Here is a 25,028-nt window from a genome sequence, read left to right as displayed (position 1 = left end):
AATGACAGGGACCCTCGTCTCACAATTTGTTCCGTGTACCTGGTCTAGTGTTATTTTGAAACACCGGATTATTTTCTACCTTTGATCAGAACTGGGCCCTTCTTCCAGGGAGTTGTTGAGTGATAAAACAGGTCTATATACTTTATAATTTTGAAGCAGCTGAGCGCTCTGATCACGCTATAAGTAGCTCAAACAAACTTTGAGCTCACTCCTTTTGAGTTTTGACAGTTTCCATTTCTCCTCTCTACACTGTACACTACTTCCAAAAATCTTCAAAAACAGCAAAAATGGCGAAAACAAAAAGAAAACAGAGAATTTCATCTACCGCCGCCAAGGTCAAGGTGTCGTTCTCTCCCAAGTCAAATCCCAGCATGAGAAGCAACATGAAGGGGAACTGGAAGGTCGAGTACTCGCGCTTCTTCACTGTGCCATCTGTCCAGGCGCCAGTCATACGGTCACAGCCATTGCACAGGAGCAAGAGATCGAAAGGCACCTGGCTCCCTTGTCACACCACCGCTTCTCTCTCCATCTCACTGGCGCTTATCCCTGGCGGATCGGCCGTACATGTCCTCTCCCTCTCCCTCGGGGATGATCTCATTGTCCGTACACTTTTCTCTCTTAGTTTCTTCTGAAACTTTGTATTAGATTATTCATCTGTCTGTGTATTTTGATTTACTGTTTAGTATTTATTTTGTCATCCGATTCTTGTATTATAAAATCGGTTTATAGTTCTCCTCCCTTATGAGCATTAATATATTATTCCTGTTTAGTTGATTTTCTAAGTTGTATTTTGGCTTTAATCGATCTTTCTTTGTTTCTAAAACAGAGAGCATTCACGTAGCTAGATTTTTATGAAGATCTACCTTTTTTTAAAAAAAATCTCCGAAAGGACTTCTGTGATCTAATAGTTGCCTGTTGTTGATTTTTAAGTTCAATTTTGGTTTTATTTCTTTTAGTTCTTCTTTGGTTTTATTTTTGAACTTGTATCGAATGATTTAAAATGGAAATTCTAGGGGACTAGGGGCATACGATTTAGTGCAATATTTACTTCTATTACTTTTTTATTAACTTAATTTAGTATCCACTAGCTTCTGTAGTTTCATCTCTCTTATTTTAGTGAATGTTTGCGATGATATTAGGTACTTTTCATTGCAATAATTGTTTTCAAAGTTCATATATTATTTTCTCACCTTTTGTCATCTTTGTATATAAAATATACAAATCAGATCTCTGTGTTTTGTAGCGTTTTTAGTGCAATATAGTCTATATTTTATTTTTCAAACTCAACAGAATAGTAAGATAGACAATGCAATCTAGTGGTAAAATTGATCAGCACACTTTGTCCTTGCTAGCTGAAGATCCAAGCATTTCTCCGAAAAAGGTAAGATGGACAGGAGATAGAGTAAAACTCAACAGAATAGTGCCAGGAGTTAAGATGAATTGAGTTCAATTGCTCTTTAGATCCTAGTCGAGTTATATAGAAGCAACATAGAATGGGATTTTCAGATCTTGCCTCGTAGCCTTTTTGCAATAGATGAAAGTAAATTGTTACATATGTATGTTTCTCTGTAGGAAGAACATGTACTGTACAACCTCCTATTCTCATGGCCTCAGGTGGCATGTGTGCCAGAGTGCCCGATCAGAGGAAGCCGAGCTGTTTTCATCAGCTTCAAGGACACATCTGCACAGGCACTTTTTAATTACTCTCTTAGTCTCTTTATATAACTTATGTGCAGATTCAGAAGTTCTCTGTAAGGTTATCATAGAATTGTGACTATAAACAATTATGACAAGTCAAGATAGTTCTAATTTTATTCTATTTAGACAATTGAAAGAATCTCTAACTAAGATGAGCATTTCAAACCACTAACGTGCAGATTCAGAAGTTTGCAGTAAGATTTTCCCAGTCAAGCGTTGCAGAGGAATTCTTGAAATGTGTCAAGGTAGCCTTACAATTTATCTTGAACATATTTTGTTTTAATTTCAAATCATGATTTCATCATTCTATTATCATATTAGTAAAAGCGAATTCTCTCCGTCTAAATAAACTCTTGATCTGCAAACAGGATTGCTCCAGGGAAATGTCGGGAATGCCATCTGGGAAAGGTTTAACATTTAATTCGTCAGCCTCCCAAGATGTCCCTTGCAAATTTCACTACGTACGAAAGAAGAAAAGGTACCTTTTGAAACAATTTAATTCCCCTCACCTTCTATTCTCATCAATTGTATGATTATTACAATAATGAACACTAAAATACAGAGCAAGTGATGAGATGAGTAGTGAAGATCCTGAAGCCATATGCAGAGAGGAGGAAGATGCCCCACAACCAGGGGGCTATACCAACTACAGCTACACCAATCTCCAGGAAATGGAAGACAATATCAGGCCACTCGAGCCGCTCATGACTTGTGATAACATAGAGTCTCTTTTCGCTGAATTTCCTCCTAGCTTCACAGATTTCCTTGCCAACTGTTCTTCCAACTTTGATCAAGGTATCATTATTTAAGCCTTTCTTTCAATCTAATTAATTGTTCATATACTATTCTAGCTACTATTATACAAGTTTTAAGTGTACACTAATGTTTTTTTCTTTTACGTTATGTTTAATATGCAGGGCAAATTATCCCAGCTGGCGAGAGCTGTAGTGCTTATCAGAATGGCTTTATGACTGTTCCATCTGTATGTATAATTATTTTTTCTTTTTCTTTTCTCTATGAAAGCAAATAGTTGAAAATGGAAAGGGAACTAGGAAAAATGGGTAAGCTTTTATGAGTCATATTCATTATTTCTGCAATTTGTTTCAGGGGTACCAGGCAGGACCATCTAATCCTTGCCCTCAAGGTAATTTTTCAATTTAATCCAATGAAGTATACGATTGCACATTCTCTTGGTGAATGTACTGCTCGAACCGTTTTTCTACAGCATAACGTGGTTTCTTATTGTATTGCAGGTGTAGTTCCAAAAACTGAAATTCTGGATAGTGATGAATCAGATCTAATGGCCCAGATTTCGGTACATTTTCTTTTTTATTTACTTGCTGTATTTTTATCTTCTTTCCAAACTATATACTTATTGATTCTAACTCTTCTATATTTATTGTTAATTTTTTCATTGATTGCAGAAATATATGAATGATGACAATTTCCAAGGTATGTAAATACTTGGTCTATTCCCGTATGTGCATGGTTTCAAACAAAAAACTACAATAGTAACCTGATTGAATTCGTAGCATAAAAATAAAATTAGTTAGATTATAACCAACATGAATTGAAAGTTCTAAAATCCATTTGGCCTTAGAGAAAAATATTATTCAACTGTAGTTCTGATTGTAGGCAACTAAATCCATTTTGTACCATGTGAAACTAATGTTTACCAAATCTTGCATGTAACAGATATGCTTTTTAGGATTGAGAAGCTGATTGGTGGACTTGGTGGAGATTCGGCACTGTTTTAGGTGCTTTTACTAGAATCTTTAGGCATTTTTAGTTTCCTCTTGCTGTTTATCCTGAATTTTCAGATAGCATTTCGCTTCAGGCAAAAGACACAAGCACCTTTTCTTTTATGTTTCTAGTCTGGTTAGGAGAGAGTGAGAGACTTCTGTTCTAGCTATATGAACTAAAAGGAGATATTAAATACAACTTATGGTTCTTTAGTGATTTCTTCTTGAACCAAGCAATTGAAATGGGGATCGCAAAGCTAGAATATCTCCTCAAATCATGGAGTCAATTTATTATTCATGTGTATTCATTTTGTGGTATATATATATATATACAATTTTACTAATATGTCCTTAAAGGAAGAAACAACAATTTGAAAAATACAAAGATAATTACACCACATCAAGGGAGTGCTGAACTTAAATTAAAGCAAAAATAAATTAACCGTCATATTTCCTTAGAAACCACGAGCTCCGAACATTGGGAATCTCTGAAAGTTTTGTGTGGGTGTCTGGGAGTTTTGTGAGGGTTCAGTGTTAACAGCTCCGCACTGCTTACGGATCTGACCGTTCTGCCCTACTAAAACATCAAGTTTGCTAAGCTTGACCAAAGCTTGTGCAAACTCTCTCTTCCATTTTTCCGGATCGGCTATTATCTTACCAACCATCTCCTTGGTCGCGGGGTTGTTCATGAGTGCATTATCAGACGTCAGCAAACCCCTTCCAGTCTGTACATGGGTGTAGTACGATGTGTCTAGCGCCAATGACGAGGGTGGGTCAAAGTCCACCTGTAATGCCGTATCGAATGCATTAGCACAAGGAATGGAAAGGGAATATATTAATTATAACAGATTAGTGTCAAATATGATGATTTTACTAATAGATGAAAGGCTCTAGTTGTGAAAGAACCTTTGCGTCTTTCGTGACGTCCGGATCTTGTGTTTGTGGGCAGGCGTTCTTGAGTTTCTGGGCCAGGTTCACTTCAAGTGCGGGATCAGTTTCGTTGTAAAGGCGGTTGGTGAATGTGAAGCAATGCGCCCCACCAACGGAGTGTGCACCGAGAAGGGTTACTAACTCGGCCTGTGAAAAGCCCTTTTGGTTGAACATTTGTGTCATCTTTTCTACAGTTGAGATCGGATCAGGGAGCTTTCCGGGAACTTCGGATGCCAGGGAAACTGTACCGTCCCGACGGCCTGCAACCATAGGGAAGTGTTGAATACCTGCCAGGACAGAAGCATCCCTCGTGGCGAAGGAAAGGATATCTGCACAAGAGACAATGCCGGGGCATGCAGCCTCTAAAGCTGCCTTGGCAGCATCAATGACATCTATACCATGCAAGGTGAAGCCATTGGCAGGTGCAAACTTCTCAGTAGTTTCACCAGAAGGTGTCTTGTCAAGTAGGATCGATGCATCACACCCCTGAAATTTTCTCAGTAAAAAGGAAAAAGTATGTCATGCATGCAAGGGAGTGATATGATTAACGTTTACCCCTGAATAATCATTGAGTTATTCATACGCGGCTTACCCGAATGAAGCAATCGTGGAAAAATAAGCGGAGGAAGCCGGCAGCTATTGTCGGGTCTTTTTTATAGTGTGCTCGGACTGTGTCACGCACAATTGTCTCGGCATTTGGGCATGTGGTGCTATAAAATCCCTGCTTGAGTCCATTCTCAAACTTGCCTGGCTTAAGAGTATTCAGGTTCCATCCAGGAAATACGCCTATTGTTGGACTGGTACTACCGATCCAACCGCCCAAACCGCCCCTGAGAAAAGCACCTAGACCAGCAAAATTATTCCCACTCTGACCGCCAAAAAAACCACCTCCACCTCCACCTCCACCTCCACCTCCATTATTGTTAAAATTCCACGTAGCACTTACGGATTGCTCGGCAATCACAAAAAACAGCAATCCAACAAGTACTTGATAATTTCTCATGTTAGCCGAGGCTCCTTTCTTAAATTTTGGTGGAGAGGAATTACTCTTTCCTGTCTTGAATTTGTTCCTTCAAGTTTGCTTCTCCTTTTATATATCTTTGTGCTTAAAATCAGGAGAGGGAGGAGGTTTGCTACAATCTCGAGGTGCTCGTACGGTTGTTCGGTATAGTTAGTTAGAAACAGAACTAAAATAAGTAAATGCCATAAGAACCAAGAAAATGTATGAACGAGTATCTTGCTAATAACAGAAATTGGAGGTAATAAATCGATGTACAATTCCATGAACCGCTAGTTTCTATTGACTAGAGACTGGCAATAAGGTCAACGAGGTAATATATGGTAAAATTAAGTCATAAGGAAAGCTATAACGGAATATTAATAGAGTAGGGATCAATATTTACACTCTTTTTGACATATCGAATTACACTTTTGATTTTCAAAGTTTTCAAAGTTTAAATAGTCGGTCTAAACTGTTCAACATAATGAATATATTAAAATGTATTTGCAGGTCAAATTTTACATTTTTTGAAATTTTTTTACTATTTAACAAAATCGCTATATTCAGACCATTAAATTTTTGTACCCATCTTAATAAATAGTAAAAAAAAATTTAAAAAAATGTAAAATTTAATCTGCAAACACATTTTAACATATCGATTGTTTGAACTTTGAAAATGTAGAGTGTAATTCGGTATCACCAAAAAAGAGTGTAATTGAATCCCTCCTCATATTAATATATCCTATAAGACAGTTTTTATTAAAATATATATTCTTCATAATGATTTAAAGTGTATATTATATCAGAACTGTTAGAAATTACAAGTTCTTAATACATAACATAAATCTTGTATTGAAAAATTACAAGAAACTGAAATGTGTTCTAGTTCTTACTAACTTTGGCTACAATTATGTACAAAATGATAAAACATAATGCAAATTGAGAACATGATAAGGATTTAATCTTTTCATTCATCAGAATTAATTCTTGAAATCTAAATATTAATTTTTTTTTACCAATACATACCTCAATTCATAACTATTAGATATTTTTTCTTTTTAAGTAATGGTTGGAGATCAAGTCGCCTAACTATTTAGAGGAGAGTTGAAATGCACCCAAATTTTTGTGCACCCAAATGAACCCTATCTTTCAAATTCTTTTTCTCTGTTTTCAAAGTCCGAATAGTCAATCCGAACCGTTAGTTGCGATCTATATATTAAGATGTGCTTGGAGACCAAATTTTATATTTTTTAGAATTTTTTTACTATTTATTAAGTCACTTTGAAAATCGCTGATTTTACATTTTCTGAACCATTAGATCAGCGATTTTCAAAGTGGCTTAATAAATAGTAAAAAAATTCTAAAAAATGTAAAATTTGGTCTCCAAGCACATCTTAATATATAGATCGCATCTAACGGTTCGGATTGACTATTCGGACTTTGAAAACGAAGAAAAATGATAGGGTGCATTTGAGTGCATTTGAACCCTCCTCAACTATTTAATACCCATGTTATTATAACAAATGATTTTTCTCATCCGAGTTTCAAACTACAGTGAACAGTTGTAATACCATACCAGTAATTAAAAATAATTATTGATATATTGTTGATTCGAATTTGGAAGTGTAGTTCGCACTAATTTGCACTAATTTTCGACCATCAAAAGTGACCCTAGAAACATATAGAAGATATTAATTTTCAGAATATACAAGGCAATAAACGACTTGTCAAATTCAATATACAAGTAATTTAGGATTCAAATCAAATGCCATCATTTTTAAATTTTCATGACTACAAAATTTAAAATTTGAATGTTAAAATAAAGTCGTTAAATCTTTGTGGTACTTGATCTTCTGTGAATGTAATATTTTTCTATTAAACAAAGTAGATGAGATTTTCTCATCAATGTTGTTTCTTTGAAGAAAGACATTCTCACCAAAGTTGAAATTAAGTCATTCAACAAAACCCAATAACAAAATAAATAGATCATCATGATCATCATTAACATTATATTACCAAATAAAACAAAACAAAAAAATGAGGAACAAAATGTTCAAACTTGAACATTCAAACAGATACAACCATTACAATAACCAACAATAATATTGGGCAGTGCATCAAATATTAAAATACCTAGCTAAATAGTACAGGAGGAGAACCAATAAGAACTTGAACAGTACATCGTATCTTCATATCGGTTGGATGTAGCGCGCATGATTCACCAAAACCCATATTTAATTTATAACCAAACTTTCAATATTCTTCGGGTTTACTTACGGTTAACCCTCCAAATCCAAGTTAGATGCGCATAACTGAACTGACCTGACCTACTAAAAATTAGAACAAAAAATGGCTCACAAAATAATGTATCAGAGAACTCGATCTGGATCCTCGAGTTTTCCATTTTGATTGATTTTAGTATTAATGGGCTTGAACTGGACAAAACATGTATGATTAAAGAGGGGGGCAGCATTTTTTGGCCCAAAAAAGAAAAAAAATGAAATTCAAAGCTAAAGTTGCGCACCTGACAAACAAGCTCAGTGTTAGTTCTCTTTTGATTGCATTATGTACAACTCTTGCTGAGCTATGACATACGAACCAATTATAGTCCCTGGTTCCATCACAAACTGCTCCCAAAAATTTCCTACACGCCTCCCAGATATGTCCACCGAAAGATCTTCTATGTGGGGCATCCCTTCAGCTTGAACCCCTTCCCCACATATCAAAAAGTGGGTCCCACATATAAATGAACCGGATGCACGTATCTTAACCCCATCTTGCCCGTTTGGCTTGCACTGGAGCTTTTCTACAACATGTACGATCTTTTCACCTGGCTGTTCTCCATGTAGTTTTCTTCTTATATCAGTCAATTTCGAAAAGATTTCATCCTGCCCTTTGTACTTGGTACCCGAAAAACTGAAAAAATGAAGAAAATTATTTTGTAGACATGTCGATCTTCGAAATAATTTAAAAAGAAAACACAATGAAAATCCCTAAAAAGGAATCACATAATTAAGAAGGTAACAATAAAGGCACTAGGAGAAGAAAATGTGACTTGATGGTGGAGATGGCCGAACCTTAAGGTAGAAGCCTCTGTGTAAAAAGTTCTCATGTGACGCCAGTGCATGTCAGTGCCATCAAACATAAGATAATAGTGTACAGCAAGCATCTATAACGGGAAAAAGAAGAAGATAAATTAAAATTTGAGAATTACTCAGCACTGGCGTCTAAATTACAATCTAATACTGGCTGCTAATATAACATAACTATCATCATGAGGTTAGTCAAAGAAACTTACAAACAAACATCAATATATAAAAGTATACCGCAGCCCAGGAGGCTCCCACCCAAGAAAACAAAAGAAAAATGCAAGAGAAAAGTGAGTACAGATGAAATGAGAAATTTAGTTAGAAAGAAAAAATAAAAGAAGCTACTGACATCTGCTATGTCCTTTAATCTTTGCGTAAAATCAACAACGCTCCTAATATACTCTGACAAATCCACAATGACTGTCTCATACTTCTTTATAAAAGGGTGGCATATAAGCTGCACGATTTTTCATAAGAAAATATTGTTAGTCAATATGTTCTCGTACTATCTTTCTCGAGTGGGAAGAAAATGGTATTAAAAAGAATAAAAAACCTCATCAGCTGTGGGTCTTTTATCGGCATCTTTCTGCAAGCAAGCATCAATAAGTGAGCAGAATTCAGGTGAAAATTTGTCTTTTGGTGGAGTCGGTGATGGATCATACAAGATCTGCAAGTCAAGTTTTATAACATAAACCAAAAGCAAAATAAATAATAATTATGCAACAGTAAGATGATATGAAAAGTCAAGTTTTGTAACATAAACCAAAACCAAAAGCAAAATAAATAATAATTATGCAACAGTAAGATGATATGAAAAGTCAAGTTTTGTAACATAAACCAAAAGCAAAAGCAAAATAAATAATAATTATGCAACAGTAAGATGATATGAAAAGAAATATACAGAATCAATTCATATCTTGCTTAGAAAGATATCTTGTATTAAGGCATAGTTTGATACACCATACATATAAAAATATATTCTGATGTCCCTCTCAAACATGGAAAATATTATATTTTTATTTCCCATCTTCTTTTGAAATACCAAATTCTGGTTTGGGGTGTGGGGGGATATAAAATATCTAATTATCTACCTTTTTAAGGTTCAAAATTACTAAAATAATATTAGTTCTGCATCTTGTGCTATAATAAAATCAGACATCTCAATTATGACGGACATGTTTTTAATTTTTGTCGTACTTATTGCATGTCACCTAAAATTAATGTATAAAAATTGGTAAGAAATATCAAAATGCAGAGAACACCTCATAGTGATTCCAGCTCCGACTTGTTCACTCTTCCCGTTTCTCAAAAAGTTTTTTTCTTTTCTAAATGTCCTTTTCTATTAAAAGACAATATTAGTGGATTTCCGAAAATATGGTCTAATTTTATTTGGAACCTTTTCTTCGAATGGAAGTTATAGAAAAGGATTAATAAGGAAAATAACTAAAGTTAAAAATGGAAAGTTATCCGGAGACTCTTGAGCTACCTTTTATTTTTTATTTTTTTTCCACGTGGCCTCCTTGGAGCATTAATCGGTGAGAATTTTAAAGAAATATAATCGGGTGGTAAGGAATTAGTGCGGTGAATCCTTTGTTTTGCATGAGCACACATGATCTTTCTAATTTTGCATGGCAATTAGATATGAATTTAACATGTTACAGAGGTATAAGAAGCAACGTTTGGTCTAGTGGCAAAGACAATGCTCTCCGTGTGCGATATCGTAGGTTTGAAACTCGGTTGAGAGATCCCTAGTAGATATTTAAATTGCGAGGCTTGACCCCCATCTTTAATTTTTAAACATTCTGCAGGTGTATATTTTTTGCAAGAGAGAAAAATCTCTCACCTGTAGCATAAGATTGGCAGCACCTTCATTTGCTGAATAAGGAAATTTGCCGGTGGCACACTCCAAGATAGCTAATCCAAAGCTCCATATATCAGCAGAGTATGAATAGCCCTCATTTCTTATCCTCTCTGGTGACATGTAAGTCACTGTTCCCACAAATGTAGCACACTAGAAATAATAAAGTTGTAAACCATATATCAAATTAAAACATGGCGGCACTCATATTGGATCCAGTATTTTATTTTCTTATAACATCCAGTACACAAAACACAGGGGCACTCTTATGTATTAACAGTCTTGGTGTTTCTCAGAAGTATACCAAATGCATTGTGCATTAGTTGCAAATATAAGAAATGTTGGGTCACTTTCGATGATACAATAGAATCTCTTTTACTATTTAGAAAAATTAAAGAATCCATGAGAAGTCACTAGAAATAGAGGGCACTGACGTACATACCAAGGCCATGGTGTTCTCCAATTCAGCACTGATTCCAAAGTCAGTGATCTTCGGCTCACCTTTAAGATTGACTAGCAAGTTTGCTGGCTTTATGTCTCTATGTACCAGATGTCTTGTGCCATGCAAATATTGAAGTCCCTTTCAGTCAATGGGTACAAGCAATTATATTAATAGGATAAATTTCCAAAAGTATTTTAAGGAGCAAGTAAATCATAAAAGAGGAGGATTAAATCCTCCATTTTTTCAGATCTTTAATAAAAAACTAAAAAAAAAAAAAAACCCTCAAATTATGATATTTTGACTTTGGTGAGAACAAAGAACCTGAACTACATTAGTGGATTTTTACAAGCTGTTCATGCCAATCAAAACAAAGTTGAAATGTCCAATTATTTTATGTGTGCATAGAAAAAGACAAGGTACATCACATCTAACAGTTTTACCATATATTTAGTTTAGATTTGAGTTATTAAAAATTTCAAAATGGAGGCACCCAAAGTTGAGGCATTCGAGCCCTCATTATAAAAAGGTCCCTGAAGTTTGAAATTTTCATTTTGCTTGCTGGGTCCATGCAAGTATCTTTTAGTCAGAATAGAAAAAAGCAGGGCTGAAATCCTATGATGCAACAATTCTACCACATCAAATATGACTCTATCCAGGTTAGTACTAAATAGAAATTTTCCTACCTTTCGAAGAACATTGAGAAACAGAATTATATGAAAAAGAAAACTATTAGGCAGAAATAAGAATAGAGACTTTGAAACTGCAGGAGCAAAACAGGAAAAAGGTTAATACTTTGGTATCCTTCAAGAGAAAGCTGGTCAACTAGTGGCACAGCCAACATTTTAGATTTTAGTGTGAATTAAGGAGATATTTTAAGAAGTTCTCTAAATGAAATTGAAAAATATGGTATAATGGGCCTTCCTGAAAAACATGTGGGATGAATTGACCCCACTGGGCCTCATGTGGATCTGGCACTATGTTTAATCGTGCAACTACAACAATATGGAATACCAAATATGTTCCCACAAAATTCAACATACCAGCACAGGATACATCCCATTTGCGTCAGAAAATGCCCAAAAAACCCACTAATAAAAAACTTATGTCTATTAACTGGCAGAAACATGATGAGCGGTTTAGAAATTTATATTAAGAAGATAGAAGAGGAAGGATGCATGCGACTCTTCTCATTTTAAAAGGGAATGTATGGCATTTCCCATTTTGGTGTGAGAAACGTGATATCTTGAGGTTTTGCAGGAACTAATATAAAATTTTCTACAATAAAAAAGTCAAATTACAATGTTAAAGATGCTTACAAGTAAGAGCTTCTTGACGAGAGAAGAGAGAACCGGCTCAGGTATCGCCTTCTTGACTTTGAGCACATCCGCAAGGGAACCACCATCCATGTACTCTAGTGCGATGCTGATCTGGCCTGACCCGGCAGTGTAAAAAGCACCGTGGAACTCCACCAGGGCGGGAAAACATGGGGCCTCACATAGCGTCCTTATCTCGTTTAACAATTGCTGTCTCTTCTCCTTTTGTTTTATAAATAAATGAAATATCCAAGTATAATGTGCTACTTGACTATCACAAGGGTACCATAACAGTCCAAATTGGTGTGCATTATGCAAATATTATCCAGTAAAATGTACTTGTTTTAGCATGAGTCTGCATGAGTCTATAAAATAAACAAGAGCCACCATTACCATCATTTGCCAAAAGCACCCAACTTTTATTGTTATTACATAAACCACACCACAATTAACACGTAAATATTAACTCAAAATCAGAAGAAATGATGTCCAAGTGTCCAACTACTCCCCCTTCTAAGCCAATAATACCTATTTGATACTTTTTAACTTGTTTAAATCCTATATATGGGCCACAAAATGATAGTCTGTACCAAAACCTTTACAAAGAAATCCCTTTAATTATTTTTCATTTCTCAAAACCCTAGACCTAAATGAAGAAAACATGAAAATAAGAAATATTTTGTACATAATATTAAGAAGGGGAAAGTTGTCAAAGAAAATGAAAAACCTGCAGCCATATAGACCCATGAATTTTGCAATGTTAAAGTAGAGAAAAAGGTGGTATTTTTATACCTAGTTAATGTAATCGAGTTGAGATAAAGAATGCACAATTCAGCATGTTTGTGTGTACGCGCGCGCGTGTGTGTGACAGTGAGAGAGAGTGAGTGAATGAAAGAGGGGGGGAGGGAGGGAGAGATACCTTCTCAAAGACATTTATCCTTTTAAGAGCAAGGACTCGGTGAGTGGGTATAAAAATAGCCTTGTGCACAATACTGCTAGCGCCATTACCAATTGCGCCAAACACGTGCATTTCATGAGAGGAACACCTAAATGTCTTCTCATCTGTGTTGATATCGTCTGTTATACCCGCAGACCGCTTATGCAACCCTTGCTCATTTATGTTGTATACCCCCAGAGATTGGCTCAGGAGGTTCACGGTATCATCTGATGCCTGAGTATCAGAAACAAAATTGCATGCAAATCTAATGGCGTTATGGCAACGGTAAATTAAATTCAAATATCATTTTGCAAACCACAACGAACGTTTCCCAAAATTTCAGAAAAAACCAATATTTGTCTTATACAGAATATATACAACTTTTTTGAGGTATTGCAAAAAGAACCAATGCTCAGATCCATGAAAGCTAAGTTCTATTGAAGTTGATGATTTTGCCCCTACTACTAGTGATCCAGAAAAAGATCAAAACCTAGCTAAAAAGAGAAATAAATGAAATTTGCATTTTGGGTTCTGAGTTTTTCTGTACTGATAAGAAAACAAATTGGTCAAGGGAAGATGAAAGTTGTGTTCTTTTGCCCCACAAATGATCAAATTTAGGGTTCTTCCTTAACCATTGTTGAACCAATTTACGAAACACCCAAAATCTTCAAAGAACATTACCACATATGATTCACAGGGATCAGATGAGGATGCACTAGAAAACCCATTCTCAGCAGCAAATAACGGCACCAGTTTCTTTTTCAACTCCTCCAAACCAGCCATTACACATAGCAGCTCTCTCAGTTAAAAAAAGCTCCCCCAAAGTACAAATCAATTACCAGAATCAAGTACCTGTAGCTACTTAGGCACAGCTTTACCACGACCTGTTAGAAAATTAGAAACCCTGCTTTCCGAATTGGAAGTTTCCCCTTCCAATTCTCTAACAGACACTACCTATTTTAGATGAAGCTTCCTTTTTTGAATAACGGAGAAAAGACTCTCTGCAATCCAGCGCGGATTCTATAGTTTGTCAAGTATTTTTAAATTTAGGAGCATTTAAGTCGGTTAGGAATCTATCCATGATCAGCCGAGGATTCTTTGTGCGGTTTTCCCAACGACTGGACTCGTTTTGGCCTTTTGGGGAAGAAAGCTGATTCTTTTTGGGGTTTCTCAGTGACTGAATGAATACTCGAAAGGCCAAGCAGGTGGTGATGGATCGGAAGACAATTTGACAAATTGGGGACAGTCAGAAGGAATGCGTATCCTCTGCATTAACTTAAAAAGGAATTTTTTGAGTTAGTACATATAGACCGTCCGATTAGCTTTAAGATTCGTGTGAATTAGATCCACACTAATATTAAAGACCTCCCTATGTTTTAAGCGGAGGCCGGATGGGCTCCGTTTACAATCGGACGGCCCATATGTATTAACTCAAAAGATGCTCTTTTGAGTTAATGCAGACGATCCAGACTGCCAGTGGGAAGTGTAATGTCACGTGAGTTCCACGAGTGATGGAGAAAAATAGGCCTTTAAATTTTATTTATTTATTTCGATAATGACTCTTTAAATTATATCATTTGAACATACCATCTATACTGGTAATTTTATTTTAATTTTAAATTCTAGATGATAATTTTATTTGTAATTTCCGACACGTTATCTTGACAAAAATTTTAATTATTATTTTGCATGAACACGATGCTTATAAAATTTAAAAATTAACTTTAAATTAATTTCAGTTATTTCTATTCTAACTTCAGTCTAATTTAATATATATAGATGCCGGTCCTAACAGTTAATATAATATTTAATATTTTATTTTGATATGAAATTGATAATAATACACTCAAATATTTACAATATATAATAGGTTCATAACTTTTAAATTTGTATAAACTATAAAGTCTGTAGAATTTTCTTTTTAAAAAATGTAGGTACTTGAATTGGATATTCAAAATACATTAATGTTCACTATTTTATTTTATATTTTATATAATTTGTTTTATTTTTGTAGAATTTTTTTTATAATTTGTACATGAAAAATAAGAAAACGATGGGAAGTGATAAATTATTAGTTTAATGTCCATACTGAGTATTAACATTTATAAAAAATATTTGAATAAGGATAATTTATTTCTCTGGTCATTTTCACATAAAAAATAATGCATTTCCATTACATTACAAGCTAGAAGCTTCATTGTCACTGATTTAAATTTGGTAGGTTATTTGTCATAAATAAAAATTTAAGGGTATTTTTATCACGAATAAAAAAAATTGAGGAATTCCCGTAATATTACCTCTCAACTAAAAAAAGAAGAAGATGGATCTGTACGTCGGGTTAGAGGGGCCCATAAATAAGTAGGCCCGATTATGGGCTGAATGAAAATAAAGCCTTTTGGGCCTCGCTGTACATTTTTGAGCCTGTCAAACCGCAAAAGGAGCCGCAAACTAAAGGAATTCAAATTCAGCGAACTCAATTTTTGGGTTTTAGATTAAGACGTTTGATTTGAATCCACGATAATCTATGTCGAAGTGGAGTGTACACATCAAGTTACGGAATCGAATTCCAAAGCAATTCCGAGCGACAAATTAGAATTGGACGGTCATGATTCAAAACTCAAAATTTGAATTACTTTAGGGGATCCGGACCCAAACTAAAGATGTCAATACATACGGAATGGTTGAGTGGAGACATTCTCATACCCATATTTATTTAAAATTAATATTATTTATATTTTATTTTTGTCAATTAATAATTAGTTTATTCATACTCTATTCTTATTCATTAAGATAACGGATAACAAAACAAATAACAATAATTAACGAATAAATTGATAGCATACATATATATACATACATGTATATATGCACATATGTAACATACATGTATATATGCGCATATGTACATACATGTGTGTGTGTGTGTGTCTAGAGAGAGAGAGATGAGCCAGTGAACAACTAATAGCTAGTGAGCATTGCGCTCAAATATATACTCTTATCATTGTCAATTTTTATTGGTGTGTTTGTAAATTAACTGAATGAACAACTAATAGCTGGTGAGCATTGCGCTCAAATAAAGAAATCACAAATTATAACGAAGACATAAATTAATGAAAAACCAACAAACAAAACAAATATCTCTTAGAATTTAAAAAATACCAAATATTTCTCATCACTATTACACAAACTTATTTGTTTATCATAGACATTATACAGTAAAAAAAATATTTTCTTCCTCAATTAGAAGAAACAAATTCATGGAGTCATTCTTCAAAATATGAATGCTATCATTGTGGAGGGTTTTTGAAGTAAGGAATCGAGACTCGTCTATGATGGCGGCATTGTACCCTTTGGTAGCATAGGTAGCATAAATATTTTTCTCAATGACTATGATTGTTTTCATTTAAACTTGGTGACGATCTTGGAGGTAGAGGAGCAAGACCTGCCTGTGATGGTGGCACCATGCCTTTTGGTAACATGGGTAACCTAAACTCTTCTTTTCCGTGACTATGACTGTTGTCACTGACTAAGGTTGTACTTGATGGCGACCTTGGGGGTAGAGGAGCGAGACCGGGCAGTGATGGTGGCACCATACCCTTTGGCAGCATAGGTAACCTGAAGTCTTTTTTCCCATCATTATGATTGTTATCATTCAGTAAGGTTGTACTTGGTGGCGATCTTGGGAGCAGAGAAGCGAGACCCGGCAGTGATGGTGGCACCACACCCTTTGGGAGCATGGGTAATCTAAATTCTTTTTTCCTGTGACTATGACTGTTGGCATTGACTAAGGTTGCTCTTGGTGGCGATCTTGGAGGTAAAGGAGCGAGACCCGACTGTGATGGTGGCACCATACCCTTCGGTAGCATTGGTAACCTAAATTCTTTCTTCCCGTGACTATGATTGTGGTCGTTGACAAGGGTTTTACTAGGTGGCAATCTTGGAGGTAGGGGAGCGAGACCTGGCAGTGATGGTGGCACCATACCCTTTGGGAGCATGGGTAATCTAAATTTGTTTTTCCCGTGACTATGACTGTTGTCTTTGACTAAGGTTGCACTTGGTGGTGATCTTGGAGGTAAAGGAGCAAGACCCGACTGTGATGGTGGCACCATACCCTTGGGCAACATGGGGAACCTAAATTTGTTTTCCCTGTTGCTATGACTGTTGTCATTGACAAATATTGTACCTGGTGATGATCTGGGAGGTAGAGGAGCGAGACCCGACTGTGACGGTGGGACGAGACCCTTCGGCAACATGGGGAAAGATGCATGATTTACTATGGTTGTACCTAGAGGTCGTGTAGAGGTAGAAGAAGAGCACAACATTAATAACACTGTAATAACCAAATAGTATCCACGGTTTTTGAGGGAAACCAATGATGTCATTTTTATTTTTGAACTTTTGTATAAGAAACTTTATTTACTTTCAAAGGAGGGAATGAGGGTACTTTTGTATGTAGACTTCTTTATAAAGAGGTGATGTGAAAAAGATATAAGAATAAGATGATAAACAGAATGAGACAAAAATAGTGTTTGCGTGTTTTTATGATGTTGTGTAGTTACTACCAGATAATTTATTTATTTTTTTACTTGTAAAAATTGTGAGTAACAAACTATGAGCTGTCAAACGTTTTTCAATTTCATTCTTAAGACATGAAAGGAAATGGTGGTTGGAGATAAGAGGTAACAACGATAATGTTCATATCACATATGTATTTTGATGTTTTGAAATGCAAATCAACCCTTATCAAGTAATATGATTCTTTGCTATGCCAAAAAATGCTTATATTTTTTACAATAAAATACATTATAAGAAAATAATGAGAAGATGTCAATGCAACACATCACCTCACTATTATCAGTCTTTAAGAAAAATGAAGTATTTTTTCAAGTCACATGCTTTAAAAAAAAATCAAGAATTGAATATTATAAAACAAAAAATATAATTGAATTATAATAATAAAACTATATAGTTTTATGTATAAATAAAAAAGTTATCATATATAATTTAATATTGATTAATTACCATATAGGATTACGAGTACAAAATAGGTTTTACTCATACCCTTAATTATCCAATATGTTAATAATTTTTTTCCTATCCATATTCATATCCATATCCATATCCATATCCGATAAGCTAACGAAAAAAACCATTATCCATATTCTTCTTATCGAATACGGTACAAGTCTAGTAAATGATTATAGGAATATCATTGACATCTTTACTACAAATTGATACCGGTGACCAAATCTGTTAAATGAGGGCATACTGTGTTATTTCAAGTCATTTTCTTTATGCTTATCTTTAGAAAACATTGGAATTTAAAATTCTTGTCATTGGTTTGACATGAAAATTGAAATTATACAAAAGAGTTAAGTTTTCCTTGTTTTGCTTTAGCATAAAAGAATAATACTGACTAAAGATGTACTTTATTAAAATAGGTTGGATACGTGATCAAAATTGTCAATTTTGTGATGCAAATTAAATGAAATAATGGACCTACTCATTTCTTTGTAGGGGTGTTCAAACGGTCGGTTCGGTTTAAACCGAACTAAAATAATCAAACCGAACTTAAAACCGAAGTTTGAAAATCCAACCGAACCGACCGAACTAAAATAACAAACCGAATTAAAACCGAACCATTTAAACCGATTTAAACTTCGGTTTGATCGGTTGAACCGAATTTTCTCAAAAATCAAAACCCAATACACCAATCAAAAACCTTATAATTAGAAAATTTTGCTTTACAAGGCATTTGACAATGCATTTGACAGTAATTCAAAGTATACAACTAAGAAATGCGGCAAAAAACCTCAAAAGGAAATTAATTCGAGCCACTCCCAAATTAAATGACTCAAGCAAGAAAATCAACAACAAATTTGAATCAGATTTAGTACAGATCATGGGGAATAGGAGAAGAATGAGCTCCATAGCTCAATTTTAGTATTAATTAGAACGACGAGCCCTCAAAATCAACTTCTTAGTCGAAATCAGAGAATAGGCGGAGGTATTTCCAGACGAGATAACGACTTTGTGGAAACAAGCGAAGTCATCCGACGATCTCTACGCTGCTAGAAGAGTTTTCCGTCGAAGAGAGGATAGAATAGTGGAGTAGACATTTATTAGGTTTGAAGAAGAAAGATGGGGAGAAAGAAAGAAAGAAAGAGAGGAGTCGGGAGACAGGAAAAAGAAAAAAAAAAGAGGGTTGGGAGATGGGAAAAGAATATGCAGCTTTATTAAAGAGAACCGGTCGGTTCGGTTCAACCGATTTCAAAATTTTAAGAACCGAACCGAACAAGATAAACCGAATTACATGAAAAAACGAACCGAACCGATCCATTTAAACCGAAAAACCGAACCATTTAAACCGAATTTTCTCGGTTCGGTTTAAAACCAAATAAACCGAACCGTTTGAACACCCCTATTTCTTTGCCCATATGCTCGAACGATCGGAATATATTTTGGCTTGATCTCTCGTTGCAAACTAATTTTAACAATGCGTTTTGTTGGATAATATGGAAATGACATCACAGTTTATACTTTGGGAATAATTTTATTTTATTTTTAATATTAAATATTGAATAGAAACAGTACTGGTGCCACGACCACATAGAAATAAATAATTATCTTAGTTCAGATTGTGAAAAATATCAATAAATTACATAGACAATTGTTCATTTTTACATTTTAAGAAATATTTTTAAATCTAGATAAATTGATTTGTATTTCAAATTTATCTACTCCTGAATATAGATTTTATCTATTTCTGACTAAGTTTCAGCCTCAGTAAAATCAACAAATGCAGTCGCCACAAATTTGATCGAAGTTTTCTTCAATTTGTTACAAAAATAGAACGAAAAGAGACCAAATAAAAAAATATGATAATGTAACTACAATGAACTTTGTTATTTTCTTTTCAAAGATGTGAAATTATTTTATTGAAATAATAGCACAAACTTGAAAGTAAATTATAAATTATTTTTGAAAGTTCAACTCTTCAAAAATAAACTGAACTTCGAAAGTAAAATTTAATATTTTAGTACTTTGTATTAAACTTTTTATCTGAACTTATTCTTTTTCAACAAAATTTTTAGACTATTTTTTTTGAATTTTTTAATTCACTGATTATTTATGGTCCATCTTGCACATAATATCACAAATTTAAAAAAAAAATATATATTAACTTTTTATCCCATTTATAATTTGTATATCATTATTTTAAAAGATATAAATTATTAATTGAATTAATAAAACATTATATACATCAATTTTATCACAAATTACCTTAATAAAGTATATATAAAATGTTAGATAAATTTATTGATCATAAATTATTAAATAAAAAATTATATGAAACTAGTGAGTCCATTTTTTTTTTTACTTTCGTATAAAAAACTTTATTTACTTTTCTATATAGGCATGTTAAGAATTGAGATAAGAATGTGATGATAAACAGAATGAGATAAAAATAGTGTTTGTTGTGTTTTTATGATGTCACATATGCATTTTGAATTTTTGAAATACAAATCAACTCTCATAAAGTAATATTATTTCTTGCTATGACAAAAGAAATACTTATATTTTTTAACAATAAAACACATTGTAAGAATATAATTAAAAGACGTCAACACAACACATCATCTGAAAAGAACCGGTCATTTAGAGAAATGAAGTATTTTTGCTTGTCGCATACTTTGAAAAAAATAATAATCAAGAATTAAATAATATAAAACAAAATTAAATTTTCATATATTATTATGTATATAAATAATGTTGAACTATCATAGTTGATCAAGTTCGTCTGGATGGATCTAGCTATAAGATTATTCTAACGGTAGATAATGACAAAAAGATTGGCACAACAATACTAGAAAAAATTGTAAGTAGTCAATTTGTCAATATTTGATGAATAAATAAGAGTTGTAAACTGAGTCTGAAAAAGGATAGTAAATTAAAATAATGATATGGGAATCATAATTAGAATGTATTAGACAGTAATTTTGGTGGAATTTTTTTTTTTTGTATGACTCCTTTTATATTTTTTGTATACCATCTTCATTTTTATCATTGTCAATTTTTATTGGTGTTTGTAAATTAACTGAATGAACTAATAGCTAGTGAGCATTGCGCTCAAATAAAGAAATCGCAAATTATAGCGAAGAAATAAATTAATGAAAAACCAACAAACAAAACAAATATCTCTTCAAATTTAAAAAATATCAAATATTTCTCATCACGATTACACAAACTTATTTGTTTATCATAGACATTATACAGTAAAAAAAAAATATTTTCTTCCTCAATTAGAAGAAACAAATTCATGGAGTCATTCTTCAAAATATGAGTGCTATCATTGTGGAGGGTTTTTGAAGTAAATAATCGAGACTCGTTTATGATGGCGGCATTGTACTCTTTGGTAGCATAGGTAACATAAATGTTTTTCTCAATGACTATGATTGTTTTCATTTAAACTTGGTGACGATCTTGGAGGTAGAGGAGCGAGACCTGCCTGTGATGGTGGCACCATGCCTTTTGGTAACATGGGTAACCTAAACTCTTATTTTCTGTGACTATGACTGTTGTCACTGACTAAGGTTGTACTTGGTGGCGACCTTGGGGGTAGAGGAGCGAGACCGGGCAGTGATGGTGGCACCATACCCTTTGGTAGCATGGGTAACCTGAAGTCTTTTTTTCCATCATTATGATTGTTATCATTCAGTAAGGTTGTACTTGGTGGCGATCTTGGGAGCAGAGAAGCGAGACCCGGCAGTGATGGTGGCACCACACCCTTTGGGAGCATGGGTAATGTAAATTCTTTTTTCCTGTGACTATGACTGTTGGCATTGACTAAGGTTGCTCTTGGTGGCGATCTTGGAGGTACAGGAGCGAGACCCGACTGTGATGGTGGCACCATACCCTTCGGTAGCATTGGTAACCTAAATTCTTTCTTCCCGTGACTATGATTGTGGTCGTTGACAAGGGTTTTACTAGGTGGCAATCTTGGAGGTAGGGGAGCGAGACCTGGCAGTGATGGTGACACCATACCCTTTGGGAGCATGGGTAATCTAAATTCTTTTTTCCCGTGACTATGACTGTTGTCTTTGACTAAGGTTGCACTTGGTGGTGATCTTGGAGGTAAAGGAGCAAGACCCGACTGTGATGGTGGCACCATACCCTTGGGCAACATGGGGAACCTAAATTTGTTTTCCCTGTTGCTATGACTGTTGTCATTGACAAATATTGTACCTGGTGATGATCTGGGAGGTAGAGGAGCGAGACCCGACTGTGACGGTGGGACTAGACCCTTCGGCAACATGGGGAAAGATGCACTATTTATTGTGGTTGTACCTAGAGGCCGTGTAGAGGTAGAAGAAGAGCACAACATTAATAACACTGTAATAACCAAAGAGTATCCACGGTTTTTGAGGAAAACCAGTGATGTCATTTTTATTTTTTGAACTTTTGTATAAGAAACTTTATTTACTTTCATAGGAGGGAATGAGGGTACTTTGTATGTAGGCTTCTTTATAAAGAGGTGATGTGAAAAAGATATAAGAATAAGATGATAAACAGAATGAGATAAAAATAGTGTTTGCGTGTTTTTATGATGTTGGGTAGTTGGTACCAAATAATCTATTTCTTTTTTTACTTATCAAAATTGTGAGTAACAAACTATGAGCTGTCAAACGTTTTTCAATTTCATTCTTAAGACATGAAAGGTAATGGTGGTTGGAGATAAGAGGTAACAACGATAATATTCATATCACATATATATTTTGATGTTTTGAAATATAAATCAACTCTTATCAAGTAATATTATTCTTTGTTAAGCTAAAAAATGCTTACATTTTTTTTATAATAAAATACATTATAAAAAAATAATGAAAAGATGTCAACGCAGCACATCACCTCACTATTACCAGTCATTAAGAAAAATGAAGTATTTTTTCAAGTCACATACTTTAAAAAATAAAAATAAAGAATTAAATAACATAAAAAATATAATCTAATTATAATAATAAAATTATATATATTTATGTATAAATAGAAATATTATCATATATAATTTAATATTTATTAATTAACATATAGGATTACGAGTACGAAATAGATTTTACTTATACCCTTAATTATCCAATAAGTTAACGATTTTTTTTTATTCATATCCGTATCCGATATGCTAACGAAAAACAAATTTACCCATATTCTTCTTATTGAATATGGTACTAGTCCGGTAAATGATTATAAGAATATCAATGACATCCCAACTGCAAATTGATACCGGTAACGAAATATGTTAGATGAGGGACACACGATATGACAGTTATTTCAAGTCATTTTATTTATGGTTGGCTTTATAAAACATTGGAATTTAAAATTCTTGTCAATGGTTGGACATGAAAATTGAAATTATACAAAAGAATTAATTTTCCTTGTTTTGCTTTAGCATAAAAGAATAATACTGACTAAAGATATACTTTATTATAATACACTAAAGAATAATACTGACTAAACTGTGAATTTTGTGATGCAAATTAAATGAACCAGTGGACCTACTTATTTCTTTGCCCATATGCTCGAACGGTCGGAATATATTTTGGCTTGATCTCTCGTTGCAAACTAATTTTAACAGTGCATTTTGTTGGATAATATGGAAATGACATAACAGTTTACACTTTGAGAATATTTTTTTTAATTATTTTTAATATTAAATATTGAATATAACAATGCTGGTGCTACAACCACATAGAAATAAATAATTATCTAAGTTTAGATTTTGAAAAATATCATTAAATTACATAGGCAGTTGTCTATTTTTAGATTTTAAAAAAATATCACAAATTGATTTGAATTAATTTGAATTTTATCTACTCCTGAATATAGATTTTATCTATTTTTGACTAAGTTTCGGCATTAGTAAAATCAACATATGAAGTCGCTACAAATTTGACCGAATTTTTAAAGAGATGAAATTCTTTTACTAAAATAATGGCAGTATGGCACAAACTTGAATGTACATTACTAAATTATTTTTCGAGTTCAACTATTCAAAAATAAACTGAACTTCAAAAATAAATTTTAATATTTTAGTACTTTATATTAAAAAAATTAACTGAACTTATTTTTCAACAAAAATTTAAATATTCGATTTTATTCGACCGATTCTTACCTATTATCTCTAATTCGATCGATTCTTTACCAATTTGACCCATTCTTACCAATTCGACTAAATCTTACGATCTTATTCGACCGATTCTTACCGATTATCTCTGATTCGATCGATTCTTACCAATTTGACCAATTCTTACCAATGCGACCGATTCTTACGGATTATATTTCCGGTGAAAACAAAATAATATATAATTAATAGAAAACTAATAATAAATTAATACTATTTTTTTCCTACTGATAAAAATCTGAATTACATCTCTCTTCAAATGGTGCCGCCTCGATCTCCAAATTAACTCCGTCAGTACCAGTGGACTAACGGAAGAAAGAAACTTTTCCGAAAATTGTCTTTTTGAAAACTTGGTAGTAGCTACGTACCAAGGTAACTTTCCCAAAAATTGTCAATGACGGAAATTGGAATTATCTCAAATTAAGTGCTTCTCTTTTGATTTGCAAGATAGGTTCTTTCCTCATGGTACCGTGTGTGGATATGAGAATCAGATGTAAAAATTATAATGACTGTAATTAACCCGAGACTGAAAATATATAGGCCAATTGATCATCGCTTTTAAAAAAAATTCAAAAGCTACTGACATACTGCATGTATATATTAAGCCTTAATTACAATCTCATATATATAATCTTTTTTTCATCAAGTCTTGTACACTCATGTGATTTTTCTTTTCTTATATATTTTTTTTGTTGTAGAATACAGCCTCATATAATTGGAAATTAAGGCGCATTGGGTTAAATGTTTATTTGTTGTGAACTCGCGATTGTCAGTTTTGCTCATCAAAACTCAATTGGAAAGGCGCATTGGATTAAAAGTTCATTTGTTGTGAAGTCGCGA

General features: G+C 33.8%; 4 protein-coding genes across 8 annotated transcripts; 2 read left to right on the top strand and 2 right to left on the bottom strand.

Annotated features, from left to right (window-relative positions):
* Positions 1-201: 201 nt before the first annotated feature.
* LOC144544552 (protein POOR HOMOLOGOUS SYNAPSIS 1-like) lies at positions 202-1,737 on the top strand. Its single transcript, XM_078293079.1, has 2 exons — positions 202-599; positions 1,573-1,737. Exons 1-2 carry the CDS (start codon positions 288-290, stop codon positions 1,723-1,725), a joined length of 465 nt encoding a protein of 154 aa, XP_078149205.1. The 5' UTR covers positions 202-287; the 3' UTR covers positions 1,726-1,737.
* Positions 1,738-1,828: 91 nt separating this feature from the next.
* LOC144544551 (protein POOR HOMOLOGOUS SYNAPSIS 1-like) lies at positions 1,829-3,660 on the top strand. The gene is made up of 8 exons (XM_078293078.1): positions 1,829-1,943; positions 2,067-2,176; positions 2,261-2,493; positions 2,616-2,680; positions 2,806-2,842; positions 2,952-3,013; positions 3,123-3,150; positions 3,394-3,660. The coding sequence occupies exons 2-8, from the start codon at positions 2,082-2,084 to the stop codon at positions 3,453-3,455; spliced, it is 582 nt and encodes a 193-aa protein (XP_078149204.1). The 5' UTR covers positions 1,829-1,943; positions 2,067-2,081; the 3' UTR covers positions 3,456-3,660.
* A 102-nt stretch (positions 3,661-3,762) lies between these two features.
* On the bottom strand, positions 3,763-5,438 carry LOC144544517 (peroxidase 5-like). Its single transcript, XM_078293039.1, has 3 exons — positions 4,963-5,438; positions 4,347-4,856; positions 3,763-4,225 (listed from the first exon to the last, which is right to left on the bottom strand). The coding sequence occupies exons 1-3, from the start codon at positions 5,371-5,373 to the stop codon at positions 3,896-3,898; spliced, it is 1,251 nt and encodes a 416-aa protein (XP_078149165.1). The 5' UTR covers positions 5,374-5,438; the 3' UTR covers positions 3,763-3,895.
* A 1,970-nt stretch (positions 5,439-7,408) lies between these two features.
* Positions 7,409-14,247, bottom strand: MKK3 (mitogen-activated protein kinase kinase 3). Of its 5 annotated transcripts, none has more exons than XM_078292793.1 (11): positions 13,964-14,247; positions 13,691-13,893; positions 12,992-13,243; positions 12,076-12,294; positions 10,760-10,897; positions 10,303-10,470; positions 9,013-9,126; positions 8,809-8,916; positions 8,448-8,539; positions 7,895-8,286; positions 7,409-7,697 (listed from the first exon to the last, which is right to left on the bottom strand). In XM_078292793.1, the coding sequence occupies exons 2-10, from the start codon at positions 13,790-13,792 to the stop codon at positions 7,914-7,916; spliced, it is 1,566 nt and encodes a 521-aa protein (XP_078148919.1). In that variant the 5' UTR covers positions 13,793-13,893; positions 13,964-14,247; the 3' UTR covers positions 7,409-7,697; positions 7,895-7,913. The 5 variants fall into 5 exon arrangements, with proteins under 5 accessions (XP_078148919.1, XP_078148917.1, XP_078148915.1 ...); XM_078292791.1 differs by having other exon boundaries at positions 7,409-7,700; positions 13,964-14,159; XM_078292789.1 differs by having other exon boundaries at positions 7,570-7,697; positions 7,900-8,286; positions 13,964-14,159.
* Between the last annotated feature and the right edge of the window lie 10,781 nt (positions 14,248-25,028).

This window comes from Carex rostrata, chromosome 26, assembly GCF_964058835.1.
Source record: "Carex rostrata chromosome 26, lpCarRost1.2, whole genome shotgun sequence".
Taxonomy (NCBI): Eukaryota; Viridiplantae; Streptophyta; class Magnoliopsida; order Poales; family Cyperaceae; genus Carex; species Carex rostrata.
Note: the sequence above shows the minus strand (reverse complement) of the source record. Positions and strands in the feature narration are given on the sequence as shown.